At 53.3% G+C, this 22069-nt stretch overlaps 1 protein-coding gene across 3 annotated transcripts in view; it reads left to right on the top strand.

Moving 5' to 3' along the window:
- Nucleotides 1–7132, top strand: part of PGBD5 (piggyBac transposable element derived 5) — a 106852-nt gene extending 99720 nt beyond the window's left edge. Inside the window, exons 5-8 of one of the 3 annotated variants that reach the window (XM_060642788.3) lie at nucleotides 1548–1745; nucleotides 3515–3620; nucleotides 5069–5188; nucleotides 6788–7132. In XM_060642788.3, the coding sequence (XP_060498771.2) occupies nucleotides 1548–1745; nucleotides 3515–3620; nucleotides 5069–5188; nucleotides 6788–6791 (428 nt within the window). In that variant the 3' untranslated portion in view covers nucleotides 6792–7132. Of the gene's footprint in view, nucleotides 1–1547; nucleotides 1746–3514; nucleotides 3621–5068 lie in introns of all 3 variants that reach the window. The other 2 variants (XM_060642786.3, XM_060642787.3) reach the window with 2 other exon arrangements.
- The last annotated feature ends 14937 nt before the right edge of the window (nucleotides 7133–22069 follow it).

Genomic DNA, 22069 nt, shown 5'->3' with positions numbered 1-22069 from the left:
TGTGATGATGAGACGCTGGGCTGGTGGTTCTCCATTGTCCCCACACTGGTGGCTGCGTGCCCCCCTCCCTCCCCCAGGCTGCACTGGGCTGGGCTGGTGCCCTCCAGGACATTCTCACGGGCAGCCAGGATTGAAGAAGGGCATCGTAGCTGAGTCTGGCTGTCCCTCCGTGGACAGAGTCTGCTTTGTAAAACAGCCAGAAGAAGACACTGATATAATAAATGCTATTTTCTTAAAGGGGCAGATTCAGGAGACTTGGTTGCTGTTTGGGTTTTCTCCTTCCCCTCTTACAAAATTGCACCTGCTGTTTTTGGCTGATTGTGTGCACGGAGCCTCGGATGGAGAATTTAAAACATCCTTTCTCCTTGTTCATCTACGGCTCCCCGCTGTTTTAAAAACAGTTCCTTCTTATTAAATATTAAGACGAGGGGTAGCTGGAGTTCGAGCTACAGAGGTGCGAGCGGACAGCAGCCCTCTGCTTCTGAGCAGTAAGGCTCCATCATGCCACCCAGTGGCTCTTTCAGTGCACCCACTGGTGCTCATTAGGCAGTGGGACCCGGGTAGTTCCTCCCGTTCCCCCCCCCCCCACCCCCCCGTGCCCAGGGCGGGCCGGAGATGCGCACGCACAAGGTCATAGAATGTTTTGAGTTACTGATGATACCGCGTCTGCCTTCAGGGAACTTCAGTCTGTGACGGGAGACCCCGGATGAGACTTTCCCCAGCGACTTCAGTCAAAAGTGCCGCTTCACGTCCCCTCCAGGCATCCAGACTGAGGATGCTGGCTGCAGGGAGAAGCCGTGGCTCTCCGTGGCCACCTGGCCCGCTCACTGGGTCAGGCCAGAGGGTGGGGAGGGCCGGGAAGGACCTTGAGCCCAGGACGGAATTTAGCAAAGCCTCCTTGTCCACGTTGATCTCCTTTCACAATCCCTCCTGCCTCCGTGGGACCGTCTGTGCATTAGTGGCCACCCAGTAGCTGCTTCTCCCTCAGAGTGCAGAAGTTTCTAGAAGCAGATGAGCAGATGGGAGGACAGGTGCACATGCTCAGCCCTGAGCCTGGCACATAGCCAGCGCTCTGAAGAGACTTCTTACTTCTTACTGCTGATTCACTGCGATGGTCTCATGTAAAATCTTAAATGCTTATTTTTTTAAATGCTTATATTTTTTGAGGGAAGGGGAGGCATAGAGAGAGGACAGGACAGAGGATCTGAAGCAGGCTCCAGGCTCTGAGCTGTCAGCACGGAGCCCAGTGTGGGGCTTGAACTCCTGAACCGCGAGATCATGACCTGAGCCAAAGTCAGACGCTTAACCAATGGAGCCACCCAGGCACCCGGTCTCACATGTAATCTTGAACGTTCTTATAGAAGTACTGGGACAGAACACCTCTGGGATAGAAGTCCCCAGACTTCAGGGGTCTCCCCTGCAGGGACGTCTAGAGGGCCCATCCCCCAAGCATCAGCCCCAGAACAGGGCAGGCCCGTCCTTTCCACCGGCATGCGCGGGGCCTCCCTGACCGTGTGGACGCGGTTTTGTGTCCGTCTCCCCCGCAGAGATCTACTGCTGTGGCCTGCTCAGCCCCAGGAAGAGTGACTGCACCGGCCTGCCCCCGTCCATGCTGAGCAACCCGGCCACCCCCCCGGCCCGGGGCCAGCACCGCATCAAGATGAAGGGGAACATGTCTCTGATCTGCTGGTACAACAAAGGGCCCTTCCGCTTCCTGACCAATGCCTACTCACCCGTGCAGCAAGGTGGGCCCGCAGGGGGGGCTGGGGAGGAGGGGGGGTTTGTGCAGCTCAGGTGTCCGGTGACCCCATCACTGTAAGCTTCTGGGCCGGGCACTCGGTGCCACTGCACCTGACTGGTGGGGGGGGGGGGTGACACCAGCTCCCCGTTGCTTGTCGGCGGCCGAGAGAAACAGGAAGCGACCAGGGTGGGGTCCGCAGGCCGCCAGGGTTGTCTGTGGTTGCTCTGAGTGCTGTACGTGGCCAGCACTCACGTGGTCACCTCGGCATCGAGGATCTGTTCTGACGGGAGGGGAAACCATCAGCTGTTTTTTTATTGGTTCGGCGTCTTCCCCCGAGATGAACCACTAGGATTTGGGGGTGGTCAGGTGATTCTGTCATCAATTTTCCTCGGGGTCTAAAATCCATAAGGCGTCTACAGTTAAAGTAACTACAGCCCCCACCTCTTTAAGCCACTGACAGGGGAACTCAGATGACAGAGGGCGCCTCACCGAAATTGTCCCGTCGCGTCGTGTACTTGCAAATCCCCTATAGTTGTCTGTATCAAGACATGTTTCCCCTTTCCTGCTGAAGGAACGCTGCGGGGCGCTCGGTTGTGTGGGAGGGTGTCTGTGTGTGTGATCGGTGTGCACGTGTGGTGTATGTGAATGTGTGTCTCGTGTGTGTGTGTGTGTGTGTGTGTGTGTGTGCGTGCTTAATTAATGTCTGTTCGTTTATTCCCACCCCTCACCCCCACACACACCTAGGCTCTGTTACATTTCAGTGGAGATGACAGTCTAGGGACCCGAACCCATGGAACTCGGGGTTAAGGAGGTATGGAACGCCGCCCGTCACTGTGTCACTGTGTCAAGGGCACTCGGGGGAGATGTTTGAAATTGACCTTGCAAGCCAAAGGGCGAGTTTGAATTGGACTTCCACACTCTGGTGATTGGACAAGGGCTCTCACAGGGAGAATGTTCGAGAATAGGGCGTAGGAGCCACCTCCCTCCAAATTATGCGTGACAAGTTGCAAAGTTTGCGGTAGGATTTAAGAGGACAGGGCCTTAAAAGCCCCAATCTCAAAGGTTGGGAGGCTTACATCCATCGTCAAGGGAACCAGCAAGGAGGATATTTGATGGGGAAGAAGAGAAAATTGGTCGGGTTGATTTTTAAGTATTCTAAAACTTACTGTTTGTCTTTCCTTCAGTTATAGTTTCCGTTTCTAAAGTATTCGGTTACAAATCACAAAGTCCCCATTCTGAGACACCCTTAAAAAGCCCAGGTCGTATGCCTTTGGTGTGGCCCCGGCCCCTCCCGCAGCGCCTCTGGAAGCTTCCCAGGGTGGATGGCATGGGCACCTGTGAGCCAGGCCCGCCCTGGAGCAGACAGAGCCCCATGGGTGACCTCCCAGGAGGCGCCAGGAGGCAGGGAGGCAGCGTGGAGAGTGGCAGCTGGGTGGCCACAGGAAATCTTTTTATTCACATTTTAGAGTATTTGTTTTCGTGTTTGTTTATTTAGAAGAGAAGGAGGACACAAGCGGGGAAGGGGCAGAGGGGTAGAGAGAGGGAGACACAGAATCCGAAACAGGCTCCAGGCTCTGAGCGGTCAGCACAGAGCCCGATGCGGGGCTCGAACTTGTGAACCACAAGATCATGACCTGAGCCGAAGTCGGACGCTCAACCGACTGGGCCACCCAGGCACCCCCTCCACTCCCTGTTTTATGTCAGGATAGCCAGGCAGGGTGGGGAGGCGCACATTTGTCCGACGGGGGGGTTTATCGTCTCTGTTCTCCTCAGGAGTGATCATCAAGAGGAAGACTGGGGAGATCCCCTGCCCCTTGGCCGTGGAGGCGTTCGCTGCTCACCTTAGCTACATCTGCAAATACGACGACAAGTACAGCAAGTAAGTGGAGGCAGCCGCGGGGCTCACCGGCACGGCATGGAGATTGGTGGGTGGTCAGCAGTGCCCCGGTGTCCGAGTGGACAGATGTAGCCCCTGTGAGACAAAATCCTGAGCCCCGTCCTGGTCTTCCAGGCTCACCCGCACAGCCCCCTCACTTCTGGGCGCCCTGCCTCCTTCCCTGTCACCCTTGCCCCTGGACGCCCTTCCCTCCGCTCACCCGGGGCTTGCCATCTCTCAGCACTCAGCGCAGAGCCTGCTCCCTCTGTCCCCTGCCCAGACCGCTCTCCTCCCCCACCCCGGCACCCACGGACCACGCAGCATCAGCCCCCGGTGTCCACACGCTGGGCCCCGTGTTCTCCAGCCCAGGTTTCTGAGCTGTTTCACCTCTGGGCACCTGCTCCGGGGGTGGCCTCGTCTGAAGCACACGCGTAGCATAGACGGGATGCGTCACCCACGGCGCGGTGACAGGAGCTCGGGAGTGATGGCTGGTGAACCTGAGTGGGACTCTGAAATTGGTAGGGTTGAGCCTCCCAGCCTAGAATGAGGCTGGAGGAACCCCCAAAAGGCAGGTGGGCGCTTACTCTGCCCACTTGGAGGGTAACGTGCTGGGCTTCTCCGTGGCAGAGAAAACCGAGGACCCGGTTCCCCCTGGAAAACTCAGCCCAGGTTCGAAAGGCAGCCCCACGCCACCGGGAGTCATTGAACAAATGTTTACCGCGTGCTCTGCTCAGCACCTGCTGAGTCCGTGAGGTTATTACAGAGAAATCTGCATTTGTATCGCAGACGCGTTGGGTCCGCTCTGCGCCAGCCGTGGCGGGGATGCTGACCCTCAGGCACGTCTGGGGGGGTGAGGCAGAGACAAACGTGCAGATGGGAGGACACGGCGTGGGCCTGAGTCGTAAGCCGGCTCTTGGCCCTGGAGGGACACCATCCTCCGTCTCGGGGCAGAGGCCTCCCTGACGTGACATCCATCCTGGATCCGAAGGGAAGGCGGGGGTGGCGAGGAGACGTGCCCTCGGGAGGAAGGGGACGCATCGCAGGGGCCTGCAGCTGAGGGTGTACTTGACCTTGGGGAACGGAAGCAGTTCAGGATGCACGGGACGCGGCAGCCGAGAGGGTCCCTTAGCAAAGAGGGAAGCCCCCCAGGCCCTCTTCCCTTGGAGCTTCTGAGCCATCGGAGGCCGGGCTCCCGAGTTCGGCATCTCTTCTGGTGGCTTCCTCCCGCCGCACCTAATCCTCTACTAGGAATTGTCTTCATCTTCTTTGTCTTAAGTGAGGCTGACCGTGACTAAGCTGTAGTGAGAGCTGACCCCCCGGCCCGGTTCCTACCCCCGCGGCCCCCCTACGGCGGCCCTGACCGTGATGGGGCCTTTTGGGGGAACATCTCCCCTGACCCGGGCGCCCACGAACCATCCGGCTGAGCCTTTCTTACTCCTCCGCCCCCGCAGGTATTTCATTTCTCATAAACCAAACAAGACCTGGCAACAGGTGTTCTGGTTCGCCATCAGCATCGCGATCAATAACGCCTACATCCTGTACAAGATGTCAGACGCCTACCACGTGAAGAGGTACAGCCGGGCGCAGTTCGGCGAGAGACTGGTGAGGGAGCTGCTGGGTCTGGAGGAAGCCTCCCCAGCCCACTGATGCCAGGCGGCCAGGCCTAAGTGAGGACCAGGTCCGGGAGGCCGGAGGAGGGAGGGAGCGGGCCATTCTGACCTGCCCAGCCAGAGCCCTGCGGGTGCCCCCCCACCCCCCTTCCCGGGGGTGGCCCCAGCCCGGAGGGGTGCCCACGGCTTCCACGGGGACCAGGGTGGGCCTGGTCAGAGGACGGCTGCCCGTCCCGGTTCCCATTCGAAGAAGAGCATGTCCTCCCTCCAGAAGCGGCCACCCACCCGGTGCCGGGGCGGGCGCCGCACCCAGACTCCACGTGCCGGCGGGCGCGCTGTCCGTGGCATTGGCCCAGCAGGGCGCTGCCTCCTCGTGACACCCGTGGAGCTCAGCTCGGTACAGGGGCCCTGGGAAGGCTGTTGCCGCCGGAGGCGCCAGGGATGGGATGAGCCGTAGCACGTCCTGCTAGAAATGCCTGCTCTCTAAAGACGTAAAGACGTTTGTGACGCGGTTCAGTTTCCTGCCGTGTCCCGATGGTGACCAAGGCAAGCAGAGGTGGGGCTGTGCACCGCTAAGGCCGTGCCGGTGTGGACAGGAGACCCGAGCGTCGCCCCGCACCTGCCTCACGCAGGCGGCTTGGAACGGGGCTCCTGGAACAAGGAACGCAAACTGGGTGCCATTGACACGCAGGGATGAAATGGGGCAGCGATTGCCCGTTCTGAGTCAAGGATGAGGCGTTCCTAACTCATTTCATCTCCCTGGCTGGTGGACGGGGGAGAGAGGGAAAATGCCAACGGAATCGCAGTGACGTGTGATGCTGTTTTTTATTTTTCAATATATCTTCAGGTTATTTTCTTACCGTTGCTTAAGATCTTCTGTAAAAGGAAAATGTCCCCCTTCTTTTCCGCCCCCTCCCTTCGCCCCAGCCGAGGCTGTTTGCGTGGTCACAGTTCGGTATTCTGGGCCCCGTGACTGTGCCAGGACCGGAAAGGGCAGCTTGCTCCCAGAACGGACGTGCTTCCACTCCATCAAGGAGCACGGGGGGCCCTGTAGGCCTTAAGCGTTGCCGTAGACCTGATCGTCGGCAGAATCACTTGTTTGGGAAAACACGGGGCGTTGCTGCAACGCACGCCAACACGTCTGGGGGTGACACTGGCCAATTCTCGCGCCCCGTGTGTGGTCACCTGGCTGGGTGTGCCCTCTGACCCCATTGCCCCAGAGCCCCGCGGCTGGCACGGGCAGACCCGGGAAGGTGACCGGGTGACCAGCTTTGTTGGGGGCGATCTCCCCGTAGGACCGCGAGAAGTACATGCCAAGGCCGCTGGCATCTGGGGCTCCTGCGCCCAGGTCCGCGTGCCTCCGGGGGAGACCCGGGCCAGGGTGATCCCCTGGTCTGACCGTCCCCCGCAGACAAGAAATGAGCGATTCCTGGAGTTACACGATCCCCCTGCAGCCTGGTTTACGTAGCCCCCTCATTTTTTTTTTTTTTTTTTTTTTTTTAACAAATGCAAAATCTATTCTACTCAGGCTTTGGGACGTTTTTCTTTGTTCACACTCAGTTAATTAAACGTGTTGCTGGCCGCATGCTCCTGAACTCCACGCCATTCCTGCAGCCTGCGTTCGTGATGATCCCCCTCGCCCTGTGGTTTGAATCCGACGCCACGGATTGTAGGCCAAATTTTAAATTGTGTTTCCAAACACCTTCGCCGTGTCCTTTAATTGGATTGAAAGCACTTTTACCACATGGAGAAATATATTTTTAATTTGTGATGCTTTTCTACAAGGTCCACTATTTCTGAGTTTAATGTGTTTCCAACACTTAGGGAGACTCTAATGAAAGCTGATGAAGTTTCTTTTCTGTCCAAATAAGTAAAAGAAAAAATAAAAGTCTATTTAGATGCTGATCCTTTGCGAATATGCGAGTTTGTTTCAATGGTCAGGGACAAGGAGCGCCCGGCTGGCTGCGTGGGTAGAGCACGCGGCTCTTGATCGTGGGGTCGTGAGTTCGAGCCCCACGCTGGGTGTCGCGTATGCTTACTAAAAGAAAATAAAAGATCAGGGACAAAACCACGGGCTACTCTTTTAAGACTTCTTGGTGTGTGAGCTAGTGTGCATGATCTTAAACTGTTTTTAGCGTCCTGCGCCCCTGAGCAGTTTAAAAAAGAAATTCAGTTAAGTCTTGACTTAGAGAAATAGGTATCGATACCCTGGTCCTGTGAGTCAAGCTGTATCTTGGGTGCCTGTGCCATTGAAGAAAACTCCCACCTGCCTTCCAGATGGGGGATTCCTCCTCCCTTCTGCCAGTTTCCGTGGTCGTCCGCATTAACCCAGAGAGACGCTCTTGCGACAGGCCGGTGGGTGGCTTTGCGTTACCGAGTAATCAGAGGGGACCTACACCAGTTTAGCGCTCTGGTTTTTAAACGGTAACCACCTGTTTTCAGATACGTGCTTGAAGCAGACGGCAGTTCCGCCGGGGGTCTCTTGGAGCCCCTGCAACGCCGGGACGAGTTTCTGTTCTTCCGGAAGGAGGACAGAGGGACCTAGAGTACTGATTAGGAAAGCCTGTAGGACCCCGTCCTGCAGATGTGAGTCTGAGAGCCTTGGAGAATTGCTCCAGTTCAAATCCACCTGGCTCCAGTATTTCCAAGGGTTGGAGAGACTGGTTGCCCCTGGATTGGCTCAGTTAGTAGCTGGCCACTGCTGGGGTCTGGGGAGGGCCCAATAAGTGTTTCTCACCACGGAGGGGGGGGTGCAGCAGGTGGCATCCCAAGGCCAGCCACCGCTGTGGGATGTCTTTGCTACAGAGTCTGAAAAAGAAAATCAGAACAAGGAGCATCCCGACCCTTACGGAGAATAAAACAACAAATACCTAGAAGCTTCTCCAGAGCAAAGCTCTGTTAGGCCAAATGCACTGAGCTTCACGTGGTTTGGGCCGCAGTCCCAGGGCTGCGGCTATAGTTAGAATCGGGTAAGGTAATCCTTCAGGGAACGGAACGTGGGTGAGTTTCTGTTTGTATTTGCTGCCTTCCTTCCCGGTTTCTCTGTTTCATTCACATTGTCTCTTGTCCCCACACTCTGCTTCCTAAAAAGCCTCAAGTTTGAACAAGGTCTGACTGTAGTCAATGGAACATTATAATACTAAGGTCATATTTCAGAACTCAAGTGGGTTATTGGGGTGGCTCAGTCGGTTAAGCATCTGACTCCTGGTTTTGCCTCGGGTCATGATCTCACAGTTTGTGAGTTCAAGCCCCATGTCGGGCTCCACGCTGACAGCACATAGCCTGTTTGGGATTTTCTCTTTCTCTCTCTCTCTCTCCTTCTGGCCCGCCCCCACTTAGTCTCTGTTGGTCTCTCAAAATAAATTAAAAAAAAAAAAACCCTCAAATGAGTTACATAGGAAAACTTTGGTGTCTGGATCATTCTGGACAAGGACATTCAGTTTATTGACTCCATTAGACAAGGCCCGGCCACCAGAATCGAATGAACTCTACAGCTGTGCCAGAGAAGAAGTTCGCAGTCGCCAGGAGCCTGGAAGGCTCTGGCTCATCGTGTGTGGCCGTGCACCGCCGTTGTCCTGGGTTCTGGGTTCCTCAGGGAACCCAGCCTCAGCACCAGGCAGTGAGGGAGGCAGGCAGACCCACCCATGCCCCCTCTGAAATGTGGGGCACTTGACCCCGGCGGGCACCAGATGCACCTGGTGTGGCAGATTCTAGAAAAGACAGAATCGCATCCTCCGAAGAGGCTGAAGCCAGACCATATCTGACCCAAAATTGCCTATTTGCCATGCAGCCAATTATGCGTAAGCTTCTCTGGAAAGCACTGGCCCTGAGAGCCAATTCGACCTCAGTGTTTCTGGAACGTGCTGCACCACACGTGAGCAGCTAGTCAAAAAGGGGTCCTACGAGAAGTCCTAGCCAAGCGAAAAGAAAGTTTCTCATCTCCTAAGTACCAATCTGCAGCTACAAAAGTTTTATTCCTTCCATTCCCCCTGTGGCTTATACTTGGTTCTAATTTCCTCCAAGGAAATGGGGTACTGACCTCTTCACCCTGACAGCTGGTGTGAGGGTTTGCTTGCCCCCAGTTAACTTCTAATGTCCCACACTCCTCCACTAGGAAAGAGCCACAACTTTAGCAAAAGCAGCGCTAGAAAAAAACATTCACTGGGAAGATGAGATTTTAGCTACTTTAATTAGCTTTTTCACTAGCCCTGGCCGTCTTTTTAAAAATGCGTCTGTTCCTCAAAAAATTAAACATAATACTACCAGGTGTGCCTGGCTGGTTCAATCAGTAGAGCATGTGACTCTTGATCTCAGGGTCATGAGTTCAAGCCCCGCCTTGGGCCTAGAGATTACTTAAGAAAAAAAAAAAAAAAGAATTACCGGATGATCTAGCAATCCTTTTTTAAATTTAATTCCTTTTTAATGTTTATTTTTGAAAGAGAGAGAGAGAGAGAGAGAGAGACAGAGTGTGAGTGGGGGAGGGGCAGAGAGAGAGCGGGAGACACAGAATCCGAAGCAGGCTCCAGGCTCCGAGCTCAGGGCTCTCAGCACAGAGCCCGACGCGGGGCTTGAACTCCCAAACCGCGAGATCACGACCCGAGTCGAAGTTGGACGCTTAACCGACTGAGCCACCCAGGCGCCCCTGGCAATTCTGCTTCCGGGTATTTATCCAAAGAAAATGAAAACGCTAATTTGAAAAGGTATGTGCAGCCTCATGTTCATTGCAGCATTATTTATGATAGCCAAGACGTAGAAACAACCTAAGTGTCCATCAGTGAATGAATGGATAAAGATGTGGCGTGTGTGTGTGTGTGTGTGTGTACATATATATGTGTGTGTGTATATATACATATATATGTGTGTATATATATACGTATATATACACATAAATATATATACATACATACATATATACATGTATACATATAAATAATATTCCATTGCCTATACATATACATATATATGTATAGGCAATGGAATATTACATTATTTAACGTTTAAGAAGGATGAAACCCTTCCATTCGTGACAACATGGATGGACCTCGAGGAAATTAATGCTAAGTGAACTGAGTCAGAGAAAAACAGATATTGTACGATCTCTCCTACATGTGGAATCCAGAAAAATATACATATACAGTATATAGAAAACTAAGCTCGTAGAGAACAGATTGGTAGTTGCCAGAGGTAGGGGAAGGGGGTTGGGAAAAATGAGTTGAACTGCTTGGGTTTTTTTAGTTAAATTGATACCAAAAAAAAAAAAAAAAAAAAAAAAAAAAAAAGCATCTAGTTTCATACTTGAGAGCTGCCTCCCCGCGATAGAATATAGAAGGAGTGAACAAAAGAAGGAAGAAGGAGATGTGGTTTCTATTATGTCAATAGATTAGAAAGAACAGAACAGTTGTATTCATTTTTTAGGTAGAAATTTAAGATCTGGAGTGGTGGGATTGTGGGATTTTTTTTATTATTATTATTAGTGAGGCATGTTGGAGTCATTAATGCCATACATAGTCTATTGTGGCTTTTTAAAGTGTGTCCCCTCATCAATGCTTATCAGTGCTTATCAATAGAAGTACAGTGTCCAAAGTGGGACAAATGCTGTTTTAGTTCCTGTCCCCGTCAAGCCGTGAGTCTAGTCCTGCCCACCATCCTACAGGAAGAGACTTTGACCAGTGAGGGGGTCCCGGAGGCTAGGACAGTGGGTCCACATAGAAACCAAATGGTAAGAGGGGCGGTTGGGAAAACAGGGCGATTAGCTTGGTTGGTGAAGCACTGACTCAGGAGGGAACGTGACATTTGTCTCTGGACTGCCTAGTCCCCTTCTCCATGTGGTGCACGTCACCAGGCTTCCGCTCAGTGGGGAAAGCAATTTGCAATGCGTAGAGCTGCCCAACATTGGGACAGGACACCCCAGAAAGCAGGGAACGCTCTGTCAGTTCCCGGATGTCTCCAGCCAGGGGCAGCTCTCAACACAGGAAGGTCCCGGAGGGCATCCTGTGGGCAGGAGGTGGCCTTAACTCCGGGCTGTGGGCTGGAGCGGGACACCCCTGCTGGCAGCTGTCATCTTAACTGAGGAGGAGCGGAAAATAGCCATGAATCGAAGCCCTGACTCCTGGGCTCCTGGGGAGAGGTGATTTGGGATGAAGAAGGACCAAAATTACAAAGACGACTGCCTCTCTCCAGAGGATGCCGGCAGCCAGCTCCCAGCCGCTCACCTTCTTCCTCTTCCTCAGGTGGGGGTCCCCACTGACCCCAAGTTCAAGGGCACCAGCCATCAGCAACAGGGAAATCCCTGCCAAAGAATCTGGGAAGATTGCCGTTTTATTTGAAAATGCCTTTGCACCATTCCATTATTTTGCTTTTCCTTACAGTTTTCAGTTAAGAACCTTTAGGAGGGGGGCGGCCTGGGTGGCTCCGTCAGTTAAGCAGCAGACTTCGGCTCAGGTCATAATCTCGCGGTCTGTGGGTTCGAGCCCCGTGTCCTGCTCTTTTGCTAACAACTCAGAGCCTGGAGCCTGCTTCGGATTCTGGGTCTCCCTCTCTCTCTGCCCTTCCCCCACTCATGCTCCGTCTCTCAAATAATAAACATTAAAGTTTTAAAAAAAGAATCTTTAGGAGGAAATTTGTAATCTCGTGAACTGCACATATGTAGCCCTCAGGGGACGTCACACAACTACGTACCCATCCCTTTTGTGAAGATAAAGCCTACCCTTTTGTCAAGACTTTGATTTCACACTAAGACATGCTTGCAATACATTTTTACAAATTTTGTATGCCATGAGCTAATTTCTGAGTTCTAAAACGTGAAGTACGGCATATACATACATACATACATGTGCATATATATGTATATGTATATACAGTGTAATTCAGACTTCTCATGTGATTTTTCTTCAGTTTGTCTACAATCAGCAACTTTGAAATACAATCAAATATATTGCATTTGCGGGGCGCCTGGGTGGCTCAGTGGGTGGAGTGTCCGACTTCCGCTCAGGTCATGATCTCACAGTCCGTAAGTTCGAGCCCCGCGTCAGGCTCTGTGCTGACAGCTCGGAGCCTGGAGCCTGCTTCGGATTCTGCGCCTCCCTCTCCGCCCCTCCCCTGTTCATGCTCTGTCTCTGTCTCGAAAATAAATAAAAACATTCAAAAAAAACCTTTTTAAATACATTGCATTTGCTTCTCTCTGGTGGTTTCTTCTGGGGGAGGGAGGGTATGATGAAGGAAATTCGTGAAAAGCATCATGGGATCTGTTGTCAGACTAATAGAAGAGGTTGGGCAAAGCCTGGTGAGCCCACCCTAGGGACGCTCCCAAAGGAAAAGAGTGTTGGCAGATAAGGGGGCCCCGGGGGCCGCAGGCATGTCTGGACATCTGAGCCTTCTCAACTCTGCTGCTAATCCTGGGGAGAGTCAGAGGGGTTCCCGTGGGGGCCTCCTCAGGCTCCCCCTCCCATTGTTCATGTTGGGGGTGGTGGGCAAGTGGGAACAAAGGGTCTCTACCCATCAGAGGCCGGATTGTGCAGCCTGCCACTTGTCAGCTGCTGCCATCACCACAGCCTGTCATTCTCCTCCCCCTTTCCAGAAGGTTCTAGAATTGGACGCATGAAACGGGGGTGAAGTTTCTCAGAAATTAGGTCCTTGTGAACGAGGGAAAATGGGAGGTGGTAGGTGGGGGCATCAACAAAACACAGGGTCCGTGACTTTGGCTTTGGTGGCGATATCCTACAAGGCCACAAGATGGGGCTCGTCGTGAACACAGAAAATACTTATGAGGGACGAAATGTCAGATCCCAGTTTCCAGTCTTCTTTTGACACATCACAGAAGAATGGAAAGATTTGGAGAAGTGTGTGCTTGTCAACTTAAAATCCGAATTAAAACATCCTCACCGCACATACTTGGCAACGTCTTAATTTTTGAGAGAGAGGGAGAGAGAGAGAGCGGGGGGGGGGGGGCAGAGAGAAGGGGGGACAGAGGATCTGAAGCAGGTTCGTGCCGACGGCAGAGAGCCCAGTGCGGGGCTCAAACTCAAACCTTGAGATCATGACCTGAGCCAAAGTCAGACGCTTAACTGACTGCCACCCAGGCGCCCTGCTCGCCAAATGTTTTTGTAAGTGATGAATTTGTCTTTATTTCATGATGTCTTGTTGACCCCTGATGTGATTATTTTCTAACCTCCACCATCTTTGTATCCCTCCCTCCATTTTTCCTTTCTACATCTCTCTGCCTCTCACTCCTCTCTCTTCCCCTCTCCATTTTCTCCACCCTCTTCTACCCTCCCCTTCTCCCCTCTCCCTGCCGCTTCCTTCCCTCCTCCCTTTTCCTCACATAACTTTGGTGAGCCCTGAAGTCGTTCCCTGATTGTCCTCTCTGAGCACAGGGGACATTGTGGGATATTCCTGCTCTATCTGGGTTCTTCCTTTCTGTTCTCTTGTATCCCGGTTTTCAAGTCTCACTGCCCCACAGGGACTCTTACCTCCTCTCAAGTAGGGGTGGGGGGGACGTGACCCTCTGTACCAAAGACATGAGGGCAAGACACCCCAGAAAGAAGACATCCAACAAGGTGGGGCGCCTGGGTGGCTCAGTAGTTGAGCATCCGACTTCAGCTCAGGTCATGATCTCACGGCTCATGAGTTCGAGCCCCGTGTCGGGCTCTGTGCTGACCGCTCGGAGCCTGAAGCCTGCTTCAGATTCTGTGTTTCCCTCTCTCTCTTCCCCTCCCCCACTCACATTCTGTCTCTCTCAAGAATAAATAAACATTTAAAAAAAAAAAAGACTTCAACAAGGAGACAGAAGACCCTTTATAGCCGGGAATGGATGACAAAATTTATTTTACTGATACTAGGGTCCCAGTCTTCCCTGCCATCTCTTGGGGCTCATGGGACTACTCAGAAAAGCTAACAGCTGCTTTCTGGTTTGAGAGAGAGGAAAGCTGAAGGAAAGCGGTATAAAAGCCATTCATTGAAGAAACTTTTATTGAACTCTTCTAATCTACTAGATACTGGGGACGAACAAGAACGCTCTCTTCCGTCATGGGTTGCCAAACAGTGGGAGACACACACACACACACACACACACACAAATACCTCGTGACCAGAATAATAATAGTATGTTAAAAAAATAATCAAGGAATGGGGTACCTGGGTGGTTCCGTTGGTTAAGCATCTGATTCTTTTTTCTTTTTAAGTTTATTCATTTTGAGAGAGAGACAGGGAGGGGCAGAGAAAGCGAGAGAGAGAATCCCAAGCAGGCTCCAAGCTGTCAGCTCAGAGCCCAAGGCAGGGCTCAGACACATGAAATGTGAGACCTTTGGCTCATGACCTGAGCCAAAGTCAGACACTTGACCGACTGAGCCACCCAGGCGCCCCAAGCATCTGACTCTTGATTTCAGCTCAGGTCGTGATCTCATGGTTCGTGGGTTCGAGCTCCATATCGGGCTCCATGCTGATAGTGCAGTGCCTGCTTAGAATTGTCTCTCTCCCTCCGTCTGCCCCTCCCCACCCTCAAACTATATTAGCTTTTTTTTAAAATTAAGAAACAATGACTATGTTTTCTCACCCACAAATGGGGATACATTGGCTGAACCGTGTTCTGTCACTGGGGTAGCATATTTTTATAGGATTTATTACAGGAGATCTATATGGGCCAGAGAGATGTCAGGTGTGAATATGACTTCACAAAATGAATCGTGCTTGCTTCATGGAGTAAAACTGGGTGACACTGGTTCATCTTGGGCCGAAGGCTCTGGGATTTGCCATGGGGAGAGTCTTGGACTAATAGGTACAAGCCCAACAACTGTGCCCCAGTTTAATCACCCTGACGCCACAGGGCAAGAGAACGTGAGATCCGTCCATGTTAAAACTTACGCTTAGAGAAGAAATATTCAATCTGGAGGGAGAAACCTGCTCCTGAAGGAGTCAAAGTCGATTGAACACGGACGCTCTGCACCAGGCACACCCTGATTAGGGGACAGTGGCCGACTCACCCTCCCTGTCCCCCTCCCCACCCTCTCCCAAGTCCCAGGAACTAGAAAAACATGGGGTAAGACTTGTCATCAAGACTCCCTCACCCGGTTGCCCCCGCCCTTAGCCACCTGACCTTGGACACCTTGTGGTAGCAGTCACTTTTTGGTCACATTCACCATCCAACCGGGGAAAAAGTCTAGAGACCATGAGTAATAAACCCCCCAGTCGACACCCATGACCTGCAAGTATATTCATGGAGATAACGGGATGGAATATTTAAAAATCCAGAAGGATTGTTGCCCACGATTGGAGTTCTGGAAGAATGAAATGGAGGCGGCTTTGTCTGATCTCAACAGTGTTAGAATGAGAAAAAGAGGAATATTTAACAACCTGGTCTGACCTTGATTCAATCACCTTCCAGACCCAATTTTTGGTCTGCCGCCCCTCCCTCGCCCCGCGCTCCCCCCACTGCCCTCCCGAAATTTGTCCTCCTTTGAGATGACGCCTTTCCCATGTCTGTCCAGCAGAGGGCAGCAAAGTACACCTTATGAGCCTCAACGAAGGTGAAACGTACAGAGCCTTCGTTCAACAAGTATGTTCCGAGTTTGGGATCCAGGGGTTATTCTAGGCACTGTGGATACACAATAAATAGGACACACAAAGTCTCCACTGGTCCAGAGAAAGGAGAGAGACAATACACAAGTCATCAAGACCATAAACCATGATGCCATGGGGCCAGGAACGGGGAAAGTCCTTGCTGCTGAATTCGGCATTCATTCAACCAGCAAATGTGTACTGGGTGCTGATTAGGCACCAGGCACTGGTAGAGACGCCTGACAAATCTCTGCCCTCCTGGGGCTTATGTTCTAGCAGTTGGGAGAGGACGCAGGAGCCTTTTTAAAAGATGTCAGGTATGTGGAAGAAGAAGAAATAGGTTTTGCAGGATGCTGGGGTATGAGGCAGAGGGAGGGTCAGGTTAGGTTCAGAGGCTCAGATCAGAGAAAGTTCCAAGGAGGAAGTCAGTCGAGCAGCATCAGGGACCCACTGCGGCTTACGCTCAGGCTTGCTGTGTTGGGATCATGTGGGGATGCCCGGCCCACCCCAGGCCAAGTGGGGGACCACTGGTCTAGAGCAAGCGGTGCCTGGGGCAGAGCAGAGCTGCAGGGCTGTGCAGGGCTGTCGTGGGGAGAGGAGGGGCTATGGTTAGAGAGGCCCCAAGAGGCCCAGCGGGACAAAGACAGTTGACTCCAGTGCTGCGGGAAAACCAAGAACATGAGCACAGACAAGCAAGGAGCAGTGAGGGGGGAGGAGGGGGGAGGGGGGGTTACCTGGCCTCAGGGATAAGGACAGGAAATGGTTACTAGACTAGGGGAGGGACGGGGAGGAGAGACGCGGAGGGAGAGGAAAGGGTGGGGTGGGAGCAGCCTAAAGCCCATCATGCAGTGGGGCCAGGGGAATAATTAGCCCCATATCTTTCTTCCTGCCCCTCAGGTCCTGCCATGCCCCCAGGGGGCCAAATCTGGGCAGTCAGAGGACTGAGAGGCTCCCCCAACCAGGGGGAGGGCGGGGAGCGGCTCCGCAGAGGGGTGTGCAGCCCCCGGGACTGCGCCGGGGGCGAGGGTGGGGGGAAGGTGGAAGGAAAACAGGGCTGCGGTGTGTATGGAGCCCAGCTCTGGAGGGGCTGGGCTTCCAGGGCCTCCCCGGAGTCCTGCCCGGAGGAGGCCGAAGGGCCCTGGCTTCTGATGTGAAAATGGGACCCTATCTGCTTCCGTTTGGGGGGCCGTCCCGAACAGCCAAGGGGAACGCAGAGTTGGTGGGTTGGACACGGGGCTCGGACGCGCCCGGAGGTCGCCAGAGGGCCGCACAGGGTTTGCAGCGGGTTCCCTGGAGTCCCTGCTGCTCGGCCGCGCAGTACCTGCGCTTCACGGGAGAGGGCAGCCTGGAACAGCAGGAAGGGCCTCCCGGGCCAGCCGTGCTCAGAGCCCAGGAGGCCCAGAGTCCAAGTGACCAGAAAGGCGGGGACGACCCTGGTGCAGGGGAGGTGTGCGGGACGGGGCGGTCTCCCTAGGCCCCACTCCTCCCCCCAGAGCAGGGAGCCAGACAGACCCAAGGAATCCCTGCTGGTCCTGTTCCGCCAACATGGCCTTGCCCGCTCCGTGGGGGTCCCAGGTATGTCACACGGTCAGCCTCTCCAGGGACAGGCTCTGCTCTTGTGGCTTCTGGGGTAAGAACACCTGCCTGGCTTCCTTCCCAAGGACCCGGTGATGACACTGGGGATGCGAACATCCGGGCACTGCCGTCCTCATTACCAGCACCACGGGCTCAGCCCGCTGAGTGACAAACCCAGGGCACACTGGAAGTCAGCACTGTCGCAGGCCACCTGCTCTCTGTCACCCAGTTCCTTGTACACAGGTGGGAGGTGGGTGCTGGTCCGAGGACAGTCCTGCAGCCCAGCCAGATGAGTCCTGCTTCTCACCTCACCAGGCCACCCGTGTCCACGGGGGCTCCAGCTCTGTCTGGTCCAGCTGTCCCCCCGCTGGCCAAGGAAAGCCTAGCAAATAAGACATTAAATCCCTAACAAACTTGCTATAATTGGACGCGCCCGGAGTCGGTTAAGCGTCCGACTTCGGCTCCGGTCCTGATCTCGCGATTTGCGTGTTCGGCCCCGCGTCGGGCTCTGTGCTGGCAGCTCGGAGCCTGGAGCCTGCTTCGGATTCTGTGTCACCCTCTCTCTCCGCCCCTCCTCTGCTCATGATCTCTCAAAAAGAAATAAATGTTAAAAAATAAATAAATAAAAAATAAAAAAGCAAGCAAGCCAGCTTTTTGCTAACATAAACTGTGCCTGAAGCTGGCCTGGGCGTCCCATTCTGGATCTTTTCTATTTCTGAGATCTCATCCTTAGCTTTCCGGGATGTTGTGGATCCAAAGCAACCAGGGTCCAGGCGGGGAGGGTCACCTGCGCAGGGAAGGCCTCCGGCGTCCACATGATGCCCTCTACTCCTGCTGCCTGTTGGCGGTCTTGATGTCCTGGGGATGCCCTGTGATGCCGCGTTGGCCGTAGGTGCCAGGAGGCCCAGCAGACCTCCCTGCCCCTACAAGGCAGGTGGCCTTGCAGAGAGCTCCCCCTATCTAGATCTGAGGAGGTGGGAGGGGCAAACAGCTCTAAGACCTCCCCCACCTCCTCCTCCCCCTCTCCCTACCCAGCACACCGCTCGAACCCTAAGAAGTCACCTGCTTCTGAAGTCTGCGTGTTTTAGCAGCCGCCCCTGTTTGTGGAGGGTGTTATCCTCGAGCTTGAGAAGAGGGGCTGCCTCCAGGTCAAAGCAAAACGTGTTCACAGAAGTGAGGATTCCAGCTATGCTGATCCGCAAAAAGTAGAGAGGAGCCTCCAGGCTGTTTCCACGGCAGCTGTGCCATTTTGCATTCTCAAGGAAGGCGCACAGGGCTCCAATTTCTGCACGTCCCCCGCCTCCCTCGCTGTCTTCTTTCTTTGATAACAGACATCCCAGCAGGTGTGAAAGGGGATCCCATGGTGGTCTCGGGTCGCATTGCCCCGACGGTTAGTGATGCTGGCCTTTGTTTCTCGTATACCTGTTGGTTGCCTGTGCGTCTTCTTTGGAGACCTTGAAAACAGAACGACCACAGGACCCAGCGATCGCTTCTGGGCATTTATTTAAAAGAACCGAATCCGGGCCTTCAAGGATTCGTGCTCACGTGTTCACGGCAGTGTTTTCCACAGCAGCCCAAGAGGTGGGGACAACCCAAATGTCCACCAACAGGCGAAGGAATAAAGAAAGCGGGGAATGTACACAAGACGGAATACGATCCAACCTTTAAAATAAGAAAAGTCTGCAATACGTGACAACATGGATGAACCTTGAGCACATTATGCTGAGTGAAATAAGCCAGACGCAGAAAAGGCAAGTAATTCAGGACCCCGCTTCTAAAGGCATGCCTCGGAGATATGGAGGGGTCTCTTCCAGGACCACTGCAATCAAGCAAATGTCACAATTGAGTCAAATAAATTTTTTGGTGTCCCAGGGCGTAGAAAAGTTATGTTTACACTTTACAGGATGTTTGCTACAGATTGTGGTCTATTAAATGTTCAATAGGATTATGTCTAAAAAAACTGGGTGGCTCAGTCGGTTAAGTGGCCGACTTTGCTTCAGATCATGATCTCACGGGTTTGTGAGTTCAAGCCCCGCGTCGGGCTCTGTGCTGACAGCTCAGAGCCTGGAGCCTGGTTTGGATTCTGTGTCTCCCTCTGTCTCTCTCTCTGCCCCTCCCCGCCACCCCCCCCCCCCCGTCTCCCTCTCCCCACCCCCCTCTGTCTCAAAAATACATAAACATTAAAAAAACAACATACAGACCTTAATTTAAAAATACTTTATTGCTAAAAGTGCCATCATCATCTGAGCTTTCGGCGAGTCGTAATCTTTTTTGCAGGTGGAGGGTCCCGCCTCGATGTTTTTGGCTGCTGACTGATCAGGGTGGTGGCTGTTGAAGGCCGGGTGGCTGTGGCCATTTCTTAAGGCAACAATGAAGTTTGTCGCATCGATTGCCTCTTCTGTTCGAGGACGATTCCTCTGTGGCCCGCGATGCTGTTCGATAGCATTTTACCCCCAGTAGAACTTCTTGGAAAATCGGAGTGGATCCTCTCAAAACCTGCCGCTGCCTTCTCAACTAAGCTTATGTGATATTCTAAATCCCTTGTTGTCATTTCAACAGACTTCACAGCATCTTCACGTCCCTAAGAAGCGACGCCTCATCCGTTCAAGTCTGATCGTGAGAGGCAGCCCTTCAGTCCCGTCTTCGGGCTCCGCTTCTGAGTCCGGCTCTCTTGCTGTTTCCACATGCGCAGTGACTTCCTCCGCGGAAGTCTTGAACCTTCAGCCCGGAAAAAAAAAAACCAAACAAACCCAAAAAACAACAACACCCAATATCTGCAAAGCGCAACAAGGCTAGATGTCATAAAACGAGGCATGCCCGTCGAAGGTGCATACGGCGGTCACGTTCACAGAATCAGAGGGGGCTGGCGGTCGCCGGGGGCCGGGGGAGCGGAATGGGAAGTTACTAATCAATGAGCATAGAGTCTCAGTTACGCAGAATGAACACGTGCTAGAGATATCCTGTATAACTTGGTGCCTAAGGTACTGCGTTGACTTTTAAAAACCGGTTCGGGGGGTAGATCTTTTGTTGTGTCCTTACCACAAATAAAAAAAAAAAAAAAAAAAAAAAAAAGAGTCATGAACCACGAGGGGTGTAGCCTGAGCGGCTGGAGGGGACCGTGGCCGGCAGCGAACGCCCCTTCCCGGCCATCAAGCCTGCGGGGACCCGGCGCAGGCTGGCGGGAGAGATCCTCAAGCGTTTTGAGCGAAACAGATCCTGTCTCCATCGCCCTGAAATGGATCCAGGCTTCTGGGGACCTTCCCAGGGAACCCTACGCTGACCCGGAGGGCCGTCCGTTCCGTGGCGACCTGGGGGCCTGCGTGTCATCAGGGCCTGGGGTTGTCGTGGTCTGGGAGCGGCTGGATGCGGTGAAGCCCGAGTGACGCTTGGGGAGACCATCCCTGCGGACTCCAAGCCTGGGGCCGTCCGTGGGGCCTTTTGCATCCAAGGTGGCAGAAGCATCATCCGCGGTGGCAATTCCGTGGAGAGTGCGGAGAAGGAGACCGGCTTGTGGTTTCAGGCTGAGAAGCTGGGGGAGGAGGAGAGCCGGATCTCCGAGTGAACTAGATCTCCCGAGTGGCAAGAGGGCAGACCCCAATGCCTCGCCCACTCTGGTCCCTCTTCCTGGCATGGGCAGGGGCCAGGCTGTAGCAAATCCATTCGTTTTTGAGAACTGCCTTAAATTTTTTTTTTTTTTTTTTTTTTTAACATTTAGTGTTGAGAGACAGAGACAGACAGAGCATGAGCAGGGGAGGGGCAGAGAGAGAGAGAGAGAGAGGGAGACACAGAATCCGAAGCAGGCTCCAGGCTCCGAGCTGTCGGCGCAGAGCCCGACGCGGGGCTCGAACCCACGAACTGCGACATCATGACCTGAGCTGAAGTCGGGCGCTCCACCGACTGAGCCACCCAGGCGCCCCCTGAGAACTTCCTTATAATCCGGAGGGGGGCGCGGAGCTCCCTGGACGGTATTATGCGCTACTCTCAGATTCAAATGTTTCGTCCGATAGAAAAGCAAATGAAGGAAAGACAGGAAGGAAAACGGAACCGTGAGCTGGTCCCATGGCGGCTGGACACGAAGCAGGCAGTTCGAGTCCGCCCTTCGATGTCTGCCTGGCTTAGTCAATGAATCAGCAAGGTGTCTCATCTGTGCACAGGTCAGGCGCCCGGTGTGGAGCCAAGACATCTGTTTCTGGACATCTTCGGTACGAGGATAAACAAACGGCAATCTTTCCAGAATGGGGGGTAGGTTGGGTAAATCTTTCTGTATAGCTGGTGGATTACTCTTTTTTCTTTAGTATCTATTTTGTTGAAGTGAAATCCGAGTTCACTAACATACAGTACAATAATGACCTCAGGAATGGAATGAAGTGACTCATCACTTCGATAGAACACCCAGTGCGCATCCCAACAAGTGCCCTCCGTCACGCCCCTTTGCCCCTTTAGCCCATCCCCCCCCCCCCACCCGACACCCAGCCAGCAGCCTTCAGTTTGTTTTCTGTATTTAAGAGTCTCTTACGGTTTGTCTCCCTCTCTGGTTTTATATTATGTTTGCTTCCCTTCCCTTATGTTCATCTGTTTTGGCTCTTAAATTCTGCATGACTGAAATCGTATGGTATTTGTCTTTGCCGGACTTATTTCACTCAGCGTAATACACTCAAGTTCCATCCACACTGTTGCAAATGGCAAGATTTCATTCTTGTTGCTCGCCAAGTCCTA

This window comes from Panthera onca, chromosome D2 (assembly GCF_046562875.1).
Source record: "Panthera onca isolate mPanOnc1 chromosome D2, mPanOnc1 haplotype 2, whole genome shotgun sequence".
In the NCBI taxonomy this organism is placed as follows: domain Eukaryota; kingdom Metazoa; phylum Chordata; class Mammalia; order Carnivora; family Felidae; genus Panthera; species Panthera onca.
Note: the sequence above shows the minus strand (reverse complement) of the source record. Positions and strands in the feature narration are given on the sequence as shown.